General features: G+C 43.1%; 1 protein-coding gene across 1 annotated transcript; it reads left to right on the forward strand.

Annotated features, from left to right (window-relative positions):
* Window positions 1–425: 425 nt before the first annotated feature.
* LOC132958413 (transmembrane protein 151B) lies at window positions 426–15,356 on the forward strand. Its single transcript, XM_061031226.1, has 6 exons — window positions 426–694; window positions 11,025–11,369; window positions 12,134–12,268; window positions 12,620–12,759; window positions 12,869–12,908; window positions 13,364–15,356. Exons 1-6 carry the CDS (start codon window positions 626–628, stop codon window positions 14,579–14,581), a joined length of 1,947 nt encoding a protein of 648 aa, XP_060887209.1. The 5' UTR covers window positions 426–625; the 3' UTR covers window positions 14,582–15,356.
* The last annotated feature ends 577 nt before the right edge of the window (window positions 15,357–15,933 follow it).

The raw sequence follows: 15,933 nt of genomic DNA on the forward strand, positions 1-15,933 counted from the left end.
ATGACGTCAACGGAGACCCAAGGCAAGGGGCAAACCGTGCCAAAACAAAAGTTGAATAATGTCAGCCATCCTTGCTGTCACTTTTCTACTCCAAGGCCTCGTGTAAATACATTTAGGTTGACGCGCATAAGCGTCCTCTTTAGACTGTGTGCATCATGTGAATCTGCAGCTTGAGGAATCCTTGAGCTTCGGTTGGTTCTCCTGCACTGTCGGTCACGCGCGCACACGTGCACAGACGCACGCTCGCAGCTGAGCATCACGAGAGAGACGGGGAAGCAAGCGGCAGCGAAAACGGTCCGACGGGGGAGGGCGACGGGCTTTGACTTTGGATGCTTAGTCACAATTTGCTTTGACCGAAGGGCAAAGGATGGAGCAGGTGGAAGAGAAACACTGAGCGGGTCGTCGGGAGACAGACTGGAGGAAAGCAGGGGGGTTACCGACATCCGGAGGACGATGCTTGTTTGCCGCAGGCCCCTCCATCGTGAAATTGGATACCGACTTGCGGCAGATGGGGTGACCGAGCTTGCTGCTCCGCCGGGGAGGTCCCTTCCTTCGGACGGTGCCGGGGTGGGAGCTGCCTGTGCCCGGTTCTAAAGGAAGGAAGGAAGGAGTGGCAAGAGGGAAAATGCAGACGGAGGAGGAGACGGCCACCGCTGAAGAGCCCATTTTGGAGGAAGGGTCAGGACGAGAGCAGGTGAGAAAGGACATTTATTAGCTATTGTGTTTACCCAATATTTCTGACGAGCACGCTGCTGCTTATGCGGTGACAGAAAGAGTACAGGTAGCGTAAAGTTGCGCATAATTTACCCCCCCCCCCCCCCCTCCCCACAAACAACACCTTGTGTTTGTATGTCATTGCTGGTCCTTCCAATACAACCCGTCATTCCTGCATCATGTTTCTCAAACTGGATTTTATGTCTATTTCTAGTCTTTCATTAACAAAACACGTCTTCACTGTTAAAAAAAGTCACGTTTCGCTCCAGAGTCCTTCATGCCTTGTAAAGGAACAAGGGCACGGTGCAGGTCCTGGATTTCAATATTGGTACGAGGCTGTGGTTTAGGTAAACAGAGGGCAGGGAACCCTGAATGTCCGTCTAGAAAGAAAGCCACACTATTTGATGTGATACGTCTGACAGCATTGCGTGATGCGTCGCTCTTGGGAGGGATGGATTAGGCTTTTTCAGTATAGTAGAGAGTGTCCATCTAGCAGCTGACACCTCTAAAATACACTAGAGGGTGACATCACAGCTAAGCCACACACCCAGCTGTCTCCCAAAATACTCACAAGACCCAGTGAGGAGGCTGAAGAATAACACATTGAAACATTCATATTTATGTTCTCCAAACAGAGTTCTGCTAGTAAGATATAGAAAACATACTAACCCATTGTTACAAGGTTTGGTTCTTCTCAGTTTTTGCTGTTAACCTTCTTAGTAGATTGCAATGTCCTGCATCCCCTCCTCCTGTACGTCTACTTTACCTCCTCTGACATCCATCTTTCTCAAACCATTCAACTGAAATTCCTTACTTGTTCTATGGTTCTTATTTACATTACATTATGCACTTACACAGACATCTCCTGCATGTAACTTCTCCACCTCCTCCAACTTCCCAGATACTCAGTAAACAATAAACAGCATCATATAGCCTACAGACAGAGTGAGTAATAGACAGGGCTGTGCATGATACAAGATTACGCAAGTCAGATTCCAGGAACGAATAACTATTGATAACTAAGGATGTGGGCAGGCTTTATTCTCACCACCGTTCCAACTACTTAACCTTATGATGTCTACAGAGGAAGAGCAAAGTTGCATGTTGTGTAATGACAGATAAGAACGAGGCTGTACAGCCGAGGAGCAAATGACTAATTCTATACCGAGCCTCTTTCTTTGTTTCATTTTTGGATTTTTGCGTTTTCAGGGCGGCATCTAGCTATTTGAATCAGCTTTGTTTATTAGTTGATGACTTCTTGTCTGTGAAGTGTCTTAAAATGTCGTGGAAAAAGCAAACCAATCCCCACATTTGTAAATTCAGAACAAGCAAATCAAACATTTCAACCTTAACAAACACTACCAGACATTTAATTACTAAATTGACTCTTCTTTTTTTCCAGTTTGATACGCTTTAAATATCTTGTCATTTTGGTCCTGAGGTACCAAACACACTTTTCCCCTTACATGGATTCATAGCGGTCAGATGGGTAAATACCTTGTTTGTCAAACAACTTTTTAAATCATATAAGGGTAACATAATCAAGAAATGACGAGTAAAAGTTAAAATAAAAATGACAGGAGTAGTCAGTTTGTTTTTGGTAATATAAAGCCCACATTCTTTAAGAGTAAGCATGTCTGTTAAATGATGCCTTCTACTGTATTTCACCGCTGACCTCTGTCTCTGTCTGCAGATGTGTAGCAATGATTTAAGTCTTCCTCTGCTCTCTGCCTCCATTACTCTCTCTCTCTCTCTCTCTTTGGTCTTACCCTCTCTGTCTCCTTCCTGTTGTAGACTTGACTGTTCTGGAGTATACAGCAATCATCATCATATCCCCTCATTTCTCTCTAATACATTACCTCACTTAGTTGTAGTCATTCTCTTTGACGTACACGACACATACAGTAGGATCGGCTCTCACAAAAGCATCATCACAAATCAAGTTGAGCCACAATATTTCTACCACAATTTGGATTTTTTAATCCTCCAGTCTTAATTTCCACAAAATTGATGTCAACATGTTTCAATAAAGAGACACTTTTACTTGTTCAAGTTTAAGTCTTGAGAGTGAAGAATAAGTCAGAGTTAACTGTTTGCAGGCTGCAGTATGAATGACATGAGGGAAGTAATGTGCCCTCCTGACAGAAAACTTACGATTGCTTGTCGGACACAAACATTCTATCAGCGCTCAGCAGATATGCGTAACTACTGACTCGGCACACCAGACAACATTTCTGTTTCATGAGGATCATTGTCAGGAAAGCAGAAATCCGATTCTTTGTGAGATATAACGTTACACCCAAAATGAATCTACACGTGCAAACACATCGATGCTGTTAATGACGAATTGCAATCAAATGCACCACAGAGGCAGGCTGCATTAAATAAAAAGATAACGGTAAATAAAAGTAAGCTGGATACCCATCATGAAGCTGGCCTAAAATGTAGAAAACAGCCCATAGATTCACTATTTGAAAGCATGTGTTATATGAGATACACAGTAATGCAGTTCATAAACGGTTAAGTGTTATAAGAAGTAGAGAAGAAATGAGCGAATGTGCTGTTTAAACCACAAGTTTCCTCAGGAAATAATATTCATTCAATATTAAAACACTTGATCTAAAATTAACACTCACTTTCTCTCTGCTCTCACCGTAACACGCAAGGAAAATTAACATCCCTTCTTTTCAAGTACCTACCTTTAATTGAACAGCAGATATTTCAAAAGGTCTGACATATGCTATAGCAACACTTTGACATCGCAATAATATATGTCACACCACTTAAGATGTGCTCTGAATTGATGGCGGATTGCATTCAGTTAAAACCTTATGCCACTAATAGAGGTGTAGATTGCAATTATCATGATCTAATCCTACAAACTGACTGATTGTAGAAGATTCACATTTTTTTTATTGAACTTGATTCCACTGCAAAAACTCTCCGTCAGCATCTACAGAAATGTCACTGGCATATGTTCAAGTTGATGTGTAGGCCGACTTCTGCTGCTTAGTGATATATCATTTATAAATAGGTGACCTACATTTTACCTCCAGATCACTGTTGTTGTTTATGGACAATTTATCTCCACTAAACACACTCTGAAGCACAGTGCATCTGCAATAAAGGAATCATGTTTTCAATATAGCAAGCGTATGATGAAACATTTATTTTCTAGCACGCCGACTGCAAAAGGAGCCTGACATCCGAAGACGCCATCGAACGGTTATTGAAATGACAGACTATTCTTTTACAGTGTACTGCAGGCATCAACAGCACTTTTTCCTTATCCTCACTTCCTCACTTCGTTTGCCACCCACTCGCTAGGAGTGCTAATTATAGCTGCTCCAGTCACACCTAACCAGCTGAATCAGTCTGAACCGAGACAGAGGGAGAGAGCAGTACAGGTTTGCTTCCTAACACCTTGATATATGGTGGGATTTGTAAAAAAAAAAAATCATCTTCCATATGTGCCAATGGAGAATTTTGTTAATTTATGCTTTTGGGTTATTAGATGTAGGTAAGATCTGACCGTGATATGCAGATGGTAGATACTGCTGTCTGGAGAGACCTGTATACCACATGCCTCCCCTGCAAATAAAACAAATCAGAAACAACTGAATCTCACTATTTGGCAATTTCTCTTTTACAGTAAAACCAATAAAGGACCTAAAAGTAGAACTTAACACTTTCTAAACAAAAAAAAAAAGCTTCATACATCCAGTGCTGTAGATACAACAGCCCTATCTAGCCCTACTTTTAAAGCATAATGTTTTCGACCCTTAGTCAAATAAAATAATACTGAGAAACTGAGAAGATATTCAAGTTTGATGCACACCAAAGAACAAAGAGCCAGTAACTAAATATGTGACAGAAATGCAGTTACTGCACCATATTACAAGACCAGATTACAGAACGATTGAATTTAGAGTCATTTACTGGCTGAGGCAAATCGTATTAATGAAAAAGCCCTGTCAAATGCAGTTCGAGTAGAGGCAGAATAAAACCACGGCACAGTATGTACAGGATCTTCAAAACCCTAGCATTGCTCTGAATTCTCCTTTGAGGAGAAGGTGTAAGATACAGGTCCAAAAAAAGCCAAAACAAACAGCTTGCGATCCAGGTTTTGTGTCAGCTGTCATGGCTCTTCTTCAGACAGCTTGTCTCTGGTGACTGTAGATGCTAAAGGGTATATAAAAAAAACTCTTTCCAAGAATACATCACACCTCCTTGGCCATCCCATTCTGAAACCATGCTCTAACTGTCGCCACTCTTCCGGGAAGGCTTTCCTGAAGATTTAAGAGAGTCTGTGGCAGTTTGTGCCCACTCAGCTGAAAGAGCATTGTGAGGTCAGGCACTAATGTTCGACGAGAAGGCCTCGCTCCCAATAGGCATTCGAAATCCTCCCAAAGGTTTTCATCGGGGTTGAGGTCAATATAGTTCCGCTAACAATAATCTTATGGGCCTGTTTTTAGGAGTAAAATCATGCTGGAACAGTCAAGAGCCTTTCTTGATGTGTTGCCTCGAAATTGGAAGCAACCCGTTAGCTAAGCTGAAATATCTTTCAATCCTATTGCATTGAAAAGCCCTTCATAAAACCAGGAGATCTAGCCTCAGCCCTGACACGGCCTCAGACCAGTTTCCATCATCCACCAAACATTACAGTAGGATCTATAAATTCCTGTGTGTGGCATTCCAATGATGCCAGACATGGATTTGCGCCTCCGACAACCATGATTATCTCTCCAAATAACATGTTTCCTCTTCACCAGAACCCAGTATCAGGATGCTTCTCACTACTCTCACCTGTTGCTTGACATAAAACATGGTGATCACACATTGAAGCGCACGTCAGGAAGCGACCAGTTCCCAATTGGTATAATGACGTAATGGTGATTTCTACACTGTTGTCTGCCACGTCATTGCTTAGCAGTTGTTGCTTTCTTGAGCTTTAACTTCATTAAAATATCCTTCCCATTGACCCAGGCTGATCTAATATGGCAGAATTTTCATGAACTGACCAATGGCTAAGGTGGCATCCTACGACAGTGCAAAGGTTAAAGGTCACTGAGCTTTTATGAGCTATTTATAACCCAAACTAATATCAAATGTTGCCTAAATAGCTTTCATGGCTTTGTAATTGATTCTTTGTACTTTGTCCACTAGGGGGGGTAAGAGAAAATTATAAACTTGGGTATTGCAACAATTATGTTTTGTGATACCACATTGATTCACTTTGAACAGTTAACATGTAAAAAAATAGCTGGTTGTTAATTTTTATGTTGTGTTTAACTCCTGACTGCCAGATCTTAGTGTTTTCACTGTGGGACAGGAAGTATGCATACATGACAGGAAGTAAACATACCTTACTTGCATAAAATCTGAGAAATTAGATCTGTAGCCCTATTCGGTCGCCCACTTCAAGGCGGGACATTTAGGGACGCTCGCCTTTAATATGAATGTCACAGACGGAGGTGTAATGGGGGGTGAAGTGATACCACTTCTGTGTCGCCTTTGGAGGTAGGAGCATAGTTGTTACAGGGGCGAGGCAGGATCTGCGGAGGTCGCAGGGGAGAACATCGCTGAGTGTTTGTGACCGCTGTTTGTTTACATGACGACATGTATCGCGACATGAATTGTAACGACTGTATTGGGATTTGTATCTCTAGATGTCAATACGCTGCCATTGTAAAAGCATCAGGATTTGAACACTTGTGTGATAATGATGTTTCTTTTATGCAAATAAGGCAGGGATTTTACATCATCAGTGAGACTTGTACAAGGAGTTCACCCTGTTACAACCACGCTGCATCTGCCTTCCTCAAAGGAGTTTTCAAGGAGGGTGGTCAAAGCTTTCAGTATGAAAAAATGAAAGCTGACACTCTTTCAGCCCAGGCTATATCCTTTTCATAATGATTTCTCGGAGAGTGAGCTTTGGCTTTGATCTGTTACAGGCTGACATAAGAGCCAAGGCCCACCAGAGGCAGCTAAAACAGAAAAAGGATCATGACATAACCAAAAAAAACTGCAGAGGATTTGCACCAGGAGGCATTCTGTTCACCAGAAGTCTCTTACCGGACCCAAAGTACATCCCATTTGCTCTCAAGCTAAGTTTCAACGTATAAGTGTTCACTTTATGCATTATAGTCCGTTTTTAGCCCAACCTGATACTCACTATTCCAGAGGCTGACCTTGAAAGTAACACGAGGTCATTATAAGTCGCCACTGATCTTAAAAGAAGGTAAGATACTGGCCATGATATGACTAATCCAAATGAAATTGAGTCTTAGTTCTACATTCTTCACAAGGAAGACACTGATTTTAGATTGTGGGGTGGGAGAAAAAAACAATTACCTGGACCCTACATGGTGTTATTGAATCACCTGAGTGGAGAAATCAGAATACTGGACAGCAGATCCCTAAAAATAATAATTACATGGAAGAAGGGGGTGTGAGTGGGAGCTTGTCGTATTTCCAAGCTGCGTTTTCTCAATCTAAAAGCTCCAGTTTAACCAAACAGAGCTCAGAGTGCTGTATACTCATTATATATAAGTTGTATGTGGGCTTTGTCAGTGGAAATGGAATTTAACGATCAACTTTGGGGGCTGAAGACTGACAGGAATGAGCTAAACCTGTGCCTATGATATACATTAATGGAAATGTTCTTAAGCTGATAATGCCAGATAGAAATGGCCCATATCACAGATATCATAGCTGCAAACATAATCTTTGGAAACCTTTTTTAATAACACAGAAAGTTATATTTAGTGTAGTTTCAAAATGGTATCATCATGTTGTTTGTCCAGCAGACAAGTCAACAATAAAATACTGTCATCATCACTGTCTGCAGCACGTGTATGTGTTGACACTGTATGAAAATGTATAATAGATTTTAATTAAATTATTTGTTCAAGAAATCGGCCTTCTAAGTACCCCTGATAGTCATATCACTAATGCTCATCTGCACATATATAACAGCTCTATATTCAGCCCTGATTAAAAAATATTCTATATTGGCTTGCATATCTCTAATTGGTGAATATTTTTCCTCTCTAAAAATTGATATTGTTATGAGTCTCAAAAGCCCCATATCGCTAAATCCCTAGTTAATGTGAAAAAAGCATCTCCAGGCTCTGTAGGAAATAGACCTGCTCATGCTGACTAATAGTGATTGGCACAAGTGCGTACAGGAACAATTTGACTCCCGTCTTGGGGCTTAATTTCCTCTCACTGGGCTCACACCAGCTGCAGAGACTTGATGAAACTGTCAAAACCCACGCATGTTTTTTTCTTTTAGTATTGCAACAGTTTTCTCTTTTTTTTGGAAACATACATCTGAAGGTGAGAGGAACAGTATGGAAAGACCTGACAAAATGAAGGAGACCGAGGGGGGGGGGGGGGGGGGGGGGGGGGCAGGGGGAGAAAGAGAAAGATGGATTTTGGCAGCAGAGATCCCTGGAGAGCTGTGCAGTCTGTCATCTCTTTAGTCCCCCCCCCCCCCCCCCCCCCCCCTTTCCGTATCTTCTTTGCATTCGTTCATACTTGCATTCATGAAAAGTTCATGGCCGCTTCCATGTCTCTCTCACGCTCCTCTTCCCCTCTCGTTGACTACTCTACACATTTAGCCCAATCGATGCACTTAGAGACGGACGTTCAAAGAGGATGTAAAAGAAGAGACATGGGGGGGGGGGGGGGTGGAAGGGAAGATTTGGGAAGGAGAAAAAAAGATCATGTAAAAAAAAAGGAAAGGATGATGTGGTGAAAAAGGCAGACAGAAAGCAAACAATATGATATTGAATTACCACTAAAGATAATTCTGATGTCTTTTTTAAAGTTCAGTCTATTTTTGGATCCCTAAGTGTGCAGCTTGATGTTTTCAGGAGCTTCTGCGGAGAGATGATGGATTGGTAGAGCGTAGGTGCCCTCTACTCTGCCTTTCGCTACTTGCCCTTGACGTACAGTCGTAAAAAAAAAAAAGAGAGAGCGACAGTGTGTGTGTGTGTGTGTGTGTGTGTGTGTGTGTTGCAGCAAGCCAAATATGCTAGTGGATAGCAAATCGTGGCTGCACTGAAGGAGTGAGAGATAAAGAGAAAGCGGGGGGGTGTGCTGACAGGACAGGGGGGACTTGGCCGAGAGGAGGAGAGGACATCGGTGTCATTCCATTTTTTTTTTTGTCATCTGCTTTGTTGCTTTTTTTGCATTGTCGCATCTAGCACAAGGTGGAGGATGCCAGCATGGAGAGGGCATGCAAGTATAGACAAAAAATATGCAAGAAACAGCCCAGGTGTGTGTTAACGGTGCTTTTCTCTCTCTGTCTATGTTTCTACGACATACAACATGCATATACCACCCTCCTATCCTGAAAAACCCTCCCTCATTCACACGTACACAAATTTGAAGCAGCCGAGGTCTGCCGCTGATGTCGGAGTGGAGTCAGCCAGCTAGAGAACAGTCTAGAAGCGTCGTTCTAATCTAAATTATTCACATACCCTCCTCTGGCTGCATTACAATTTGAGAACGTGCGTGGCGGCGTGCATGGATAGAGAGTGATGTGGAGAGGGAAGAGGGGCACATTAGACCATCTATGTCTGTGTAGCTAATGTATATGTGTGTGTTTGAGTGCACTGTAACATGATGTCTCCACAGTGCAAGTAAGGCCGTGTCAAAGTGAGCACTTAGAGCGAGGCATAGACAGTGTGTGTGTGTGTGTGTGTGTGTGTGTGTGTGTGTGTGTGTGTGTGTGTGTGTGTGTGTGCCTAATATGCAGCACTTATCCTATGATGGCTAAAGGTTAGTGTAATGCTCTTCTTTGGTCAAGACCTCAACTTACACTGTAGATCTGAAATTCAACACTGTTTACAAAACACAAAGATAAAGATCATTAAATACACACAGTCACACAGCAGGTCATCAGGAACACAAGTTGTGTTGCTTTTCAAGACAAACATTTACCATTTTCATCATCGCCGCCATTTTTTTTCAACAGTCGGACCAAACTTTTACTGGACTTAAAAAAAGATACCAGTATCTGAAATTCCATTGCATCAGCAAAAAGATCAGAAACCTTCTTCTATAAAATAGTGACTAACTAACATACTAGAGCCTCCTCTAATAAACGAGACTTGAAATCAAGAAGTGACAACGGCAACAACAGTGCAGTGTCAGCGGAGATTGTAACGTTAGCTAAAGCTGCCAAAATGTTAGCAATCAATGTTATCCCATCACACGTTTGAAGGTGGTGTGTTCTTTTCTTAATTTTTTCTAGAAGTACAAATAATTAAATATAAATAATCAAGCTAGATAAAAAATTAAAATAAGCAAAGCAGTTGAGAAGTTGGGTCACGGGTCGAGCTGCAGCTAAGCAGAGACAAGCAGTCAAGCAAAGGGGAACCTGTATCTGCCAAGTCTCAAGTCTATTGAAAATTGGCTGATAGGTGTTGGTATTGTAACATATTATTCTGCATTTTTGAAATTAGAACTACAGCTTTGTCAGTTGCTGGTTAATACAGCTTGCCATATTCAAATGTTATGAATGGATTTTTACTTTTATTTTTTTTTCCATTTTTCAAGTTCCATTTTCCAGCCAAGTTTCTCCAACCCCCCTGTGGGGTTTGGACCCCAACGTTTAAAAAATACTGCCCTAAGCAAATATTAAGAGCAGCATTCTAGAATATTTACAGTGACAATGCTTAGATGATACGGTAGGGATACAAATTGAACAATTTTTTACATCTTGATCCAGTTAGCATGCACACATTTGCGCTAAATAATTAGTAGAGTTGAAGATGCTGGGAATCCAAAAAGGTACCTGATGCGATAATGGTTACAGGGAATAAAAAAAGATCTGTGTTATCAACCAACATCAATTGGAATCATCCTGCGGGTTATGGGATTGTCTGTGCCAGATTTCATTGTAATTCATACAATCTAAAGAGATATTTCCCTTGAATCCAAAGGCTAAAGAAAACCTTAGATCCACCAAAATCATTTGGATAATGAAGGTAGGTAAAAAAAAAAATCAATGCCAATCTACCTAATGGTTGCTGAGATATTTTAGTCTTAACTAAAGTGCTGGATTGACCCACATTGCTCTCCCTACAGCCAAACCACTCCTTACCAAATAGAATAGTGAAATTTGTGTTCCCTGGGTTTTTGGGCGTACGGGTCAAGTAACTGATAGAATGTTTCCCATAATGCAGCTCAGTAGTTTCTTTCTTTGGCTCCCTTGCCGTTCCGTCTAATTGGTGGTATATTTGTCCCATTTTCATTACAGAACACTTCAGGCTAACACTTTTCTGTATGTTTTCCAGCAACGGCCACTCCAGCAGTCTCTGGCCTCCTCCCTGTGTCGGGAATCCCATTGGAAGTGCCTCCTCCTGACCCTCCTCATGTACGGCTGCTTCGCCACGCTCGCCTGGTGCGCCGTCTGTCGTGTTCCTGTTCTTGGCTCCTCCTCCATACCTATCGGCGGTGACGACAAGGCCACGTCGCCGGCCGCGGCCTACTATCATGACATCCCACACTTGGAGAGCCCGTGTTCCAGCGGCTATGTCTACATCCCCCTGGCCTTCCTGGCTATGCTGTATGTGGTTTACCTGGTGGAGTGTTGGCACTGCTTTTCTAAGACGGCAATGTTGGCTCATGCTGAATTCCAGGTGTGTGTGAAAAACAGTATTAGCACTGTGTTGAGCAATGACCAACCAAGGGCAAAAAAATATCCTAAACCAGGCCGAGTGTAGAATGTAAAGCTGCTATAGGAGTCAAGCAATCAGTCTGTGACCTTGAGCTACACAGCAGAATCTGTTTACTCACTAAATCCTTTTCACTCGGGTGTCAGCAAAATGAAGAGGTCTAAGTAATGCTGTAGTTAATGTATGCACACGCAGTTGCTTCTCTGGAGAACTATGGCGTAATTACAAGCCTAAATAGTCCATTATTGAATGCAGTCTGGTCACACTTTTTCAAGGAGAGAACAATGTTTTACTCTTGAGTGTGGAGAAGATGAATACTTGCTCTCTCACATGGAAATGAGCTGACCTGGGGGCATCAGTCTGTCTTTTGTCTATTCTGGTCCGCTCGGTCTATTATCAGGAGTTCCATGAGCACATTGCCCACTGATCATCTTAACTATCTGCCAAAAACAAAATATGTTTTACGTTAGTCAGGACTGTCAGGAGACACAATGTTCTATGATTAAAAACAGCTCTGCATAGAGAGTAAAAAACAAACATCGCCCTGAACAAACCAGGGCAGGGCCTGACATGCACCAGATTGAGCAGACTGAACTATTCTGTACGCAAACAATAGGAACTTAATTGTTTCTTTCTGCTTATTTTTTTTTTTTTTAGAGGGGGAGCACATTCAAATGGGACATTCATTTACTAATATTGTTTTTTGTTTTTTTCATTTTTTGACCCAGGAAGTGTATGAGCGTGTGCAGAGACTTCAGCAGGCCACGCCCTGCATTTGGTGGAAAGCCATCAGCTATCACTATGTGAGGAGGACCAGACAGGTGACAAGATACCGCAATGGAGATGCATATACCACCACACAGGTGAGGGGATCTATTTCTGAAACGCATACTAACGCTTTCTATCATATCCCTTTTTTTTTTTTTTTTTACATTGCTCATAGTTAAAATGTTAACGTAAGTTGTTATTTTATAACTGCCATGCAAATCTTAATGTCTCCTATAGTGAAATATTGCAGGGCTGTGTGCAAACAGCTTTGTGCAGTAAGAAATCATTATATTAAGTAAACAAGCCTTATTGAAGCTGAAGAATATATGGAGGTTTAAAATATCTTCCCAATAACAGGATCCTTTGTTTTTTTCTGTTCTCCCTCGTCCTTCTCATTTTCCCAAAAATCAAACTCTACCTCCCCCCCCCCCCCCTTCCTCCTTCAGGTCTACCACGAGCGAGTGAACACTCATGCCTCCAGTTCAGAGTTTGACTACGCCCGCTATGGAGTCAAAGACGTCTCAAAGGAGCTGCTGGACCTGCAGCTGCACCCTGCTGTCCGACTCCGTTTCACCAAGTGTTTCAGGTGAGATCCAACAACGTTTACCGCGGCTGGTCAATCAGAAGACGTGATGAGAAAGTTCATCAGTGTTCAGAGTGTGAACAAGCTGTTCAGCTGTTTCTCTGCTTTTTAGCTTCTCCAGTGCACGTGCTGAAGCTGCCTACCTCACCCAGGTAAGATATGGTAGAAAAACTATTATGTAATACAGTGAAATATGCAGTCTGTAACTAATGATTGTTATTCTATTATTATAGAAATCTGTTGATTATTTGACCATAATATAAAAAGAAGGACAGATGCAAAGCCCAAGTTTCTAGAGAACAAGGTGTTATCTTTTTAAATAATTGTTTACTAACACTCAGCAACCTTGGTAACCACTGCTACATAAGGGCCTGTGTCCGCTAACTGTTTGTTTGCGCTGGCAGCTTTGATTCTTTACACATAAAAAACCCAGTACAGTTCAGCATTTTCAGCACTCAGAGTCCTAAGCCCAAAAACACCCACAGTTTCAGCTGTTGCTTGTCACTGCACTCACACACTCACAATTAAAAAGACTTCAATTTCACTTCTTTCTGTGCTAATTCTTACAATAGCTGATTAGTTTTGTTGTCCTTTTTGCTATTCCAAGCGAGCACGCTTCTTCGGGGAGAATGAGGGACTCGACGACTACATGGAGGCCAGGGAGGGAATGCACCTGAAGAACGTGGATTTCCGAGAGCACATCTTGGCCTTCCCGGACCCTACTAACCAGCCGTGGTTTTCTCGACACAGGGTCTTCTGGGTGGCTTCTGCTTTCCTCCTGTCGTGGCCGCTGCGGGTGGTGTCAGAATACCGCACAGCATATGTCCACTACCACGTGGAGAAGCTGTTCGGGGAAGACGAGGACGGAGGCGGAGGTGGTGGTGGAGGGCCAGGTGGAGGCGGCAGGGTGGATGGGGTTACAGGAGGGACTGAGAATGGGATCCACCCCGGAGGGATTGGGATTGGAATCGGTCTAAACGGGACGAGTTACAGAGCTATCTCTCGGGTCAACACAGTGGACATGACAGAGTTGGAGTGGCACATCCGCTGTAACCAACAGATGGTCCCGAGCTACTCTGAAGCTCTTCTTATGGACTTGGACATAAGCGGGGGGACAAATAATACAGCCTCTACCCCGATCTCCGGTCCTCCCTGCACCACCCCAAACCAGGGGAACAACCCGCCTCCTCTCGCTCTGCCTGTGGTGTTTAACTCGGCATACCTCCTCCAGAGCTGCCCCAGATGCAGGAGGACCACGTCCAGCTCCAGTCTTCCCTCCAGGCTACGGGCCCCAATGGGAACAACTGCCCTCCTGAACGCTACAGTGGCAGGAATCAGGAACGCAGGGCAGGGAGGTGGGGGCATAGGAGGAAGGTTGGTGCTCAGTCGGAGCGGATTCTCTTTAGGGAGACTCGGAGGAGGTCGCCAAAACAGCTTGTTGCACTCAAGAAGCATGGGAGGAGGCCTGGGAGGAAGTAGAGAAGATGGAGGTGGAAGTGGGGGAGGAGGAGGAGGAGGAGGAGGGGGCGGAGGTGGAGGATTCCTCGGGTTAGGTTCAAGGCAGGACAATGAGGAGACAAGAGGAGTGCTTGAAGGCGAAGGGGATGATGACGAGGAGCAGGAGGAGGAGGAGGAGGTGAGGATGAGGGAAGATGGGAATAGAGAGAGGGACGAAGACGCAGAGCAAGAGAGCGGAGGAGGAAGCGAGGGGAGGGAGGGGAGCGGTGGAGGGAGGGAGCGTCCTCCATCCTACCAGGACGCATTCTTCTTCCCTGTCCTCATTATACACGGAGAAGAGAGCTGCCACGCTGGAGACGACATGTGACGATCAAAAAAAAAAAGAAAACGCAGTAAGAGAAAAGGAGTCTGGGCTGAGAGAAAGAACCCACTGAACGAAAAGAAACAAAGGAAATAAGATATGAGAGAAGAATGATATTGTAAAACAATGACAGAGTAGGAAAAAGTCACAAGCACTGGAAGTAAAAACTGCTTTGTGGCAGAAAGTGTTACGAAGGGAGAGAAGGCAGGCAACACACTGACATAAAATGTGAGATAGGATGGAGACTGGAGTCGCAGTGAGGGCAAGAAAATCCACACAATGGTAGACTTTGCTGCACAGACATTGACAGACAGAGACAGAGCGAGGGGGGGAGAGATTGCACACTCCACAAAGGATGAAAACTTGGGAATGTCTATTTCCAGATATATCTATGCAAGAACTGGAGTGGGAGGAGTACCAAGTCTAAAAATAGCAGGTTGGCGAGTGAGTGGAGAGACTCCAAAAACTAGCTAAGTGGTGGCGGGTATGTTTAAAAAAAAAAAAAAAAAAAAAGAGAGAGAGAGAGAGAAAGAATCTGAAGTGGAGGAGTTGAAAAAGGCCTGAAGCTCCGGTTATGCTGAAATCAGGATCCACAGAGGGGAACTAAAAATATTGCTCAATTAAAGAAGGAGATGCGGTAAAACAGAAAGACTCCCTAAATATTTCAGATGACGGAGAGAACACAAGAGATCGCAAAGCAATGCAGAAGAGAAGTAGATCGAGAAAAGCAATGACATGCCACTGACAGGGTACAACATGTTGGAGGATTAGAGTGAAGCAAAGAAACAATAGACGGAAATTCAGAACACCAAATGGACTTTACATTGACATAAAGACAGAATTGTAAAAAAAAAAAAAAAAAAAAAAGATCAACTCAAGAGGAGGAGAAAAAAAAGGTACCGGACAAAACATCATCTAAGCAGCGGTCCTGATGGTGGAATCTAATCAGGAAATCTAAATATCATTCAAGTAGTAGTTTTTGTGAAACAGGTCCCTGTCACTAATAAGATCTTTCTCAGGTCTTTAAAGGGTTTGCTGGAAATGTAACAGTAGATTAAAGAGGAGAGCCATTGATTTCCTCCCTGTGTCTTCATCCTGTCTTACTCCTCACCTCCCCATTAGCCTCCCCACCACTCTCTATCCATTACTAGTATGGAGCTGATAGAAGATAAAAAAAAACCTCCATAAACGCACATCCTCTACCTCCCAGCTCTGCCCCGTTCCTCTTTCTCCTGCTCCCATCTCCTCCCACTATTTTGTAACCTCTTCCGTCTCAATTCCCCTCTTCGCACTGAGACTAAGTAAGAAGTGCAGATGTGTAATTCTGAGCAACACATCTTTTGTGCTCCCGTTTAAGG

Source organism: Labrus mixtus, chromosome 23 (genome assembly GCF_963584025.1).
Source record: "Labrus mixtus chromosome 23, fLabMix1.1, whole genome shotgun sequence".
NCBI classification, from domain to species: Eukaryota; Metazoa; Chordata; class Actinopteri; order Labriformes; family Labridae; genus Labrus; species Labrus mixtus.

What these genes read in the sequence shown, in the direction of transcription:
- LOC132958413 (XM_061031226.1), top strand. Translation starts at nt 626, where the DNA reads ATGCAGACGGAGGAGGAGACGGCCACCGCTGAAGAGCCCATTTTGGAG. An exon ending in TGGCTCATGCTGAATTCCAG is followed by an intron (nt 11,370 to 12,133) that starts GTGTGTGTGAAA and finishes TTTTTGACCCAG; the next exon opens with GAAGTGTATGAGCGTGTGCA. An exon ending in AAGCTGCCTACCTCACCCAG is followed by an intron (nt 12,909 to 13,363) that starts GTAAGATATGGT and finishes TGCTATTCCAAG; the next exon opens with CGAGCACGCTTCTTCGGGGA.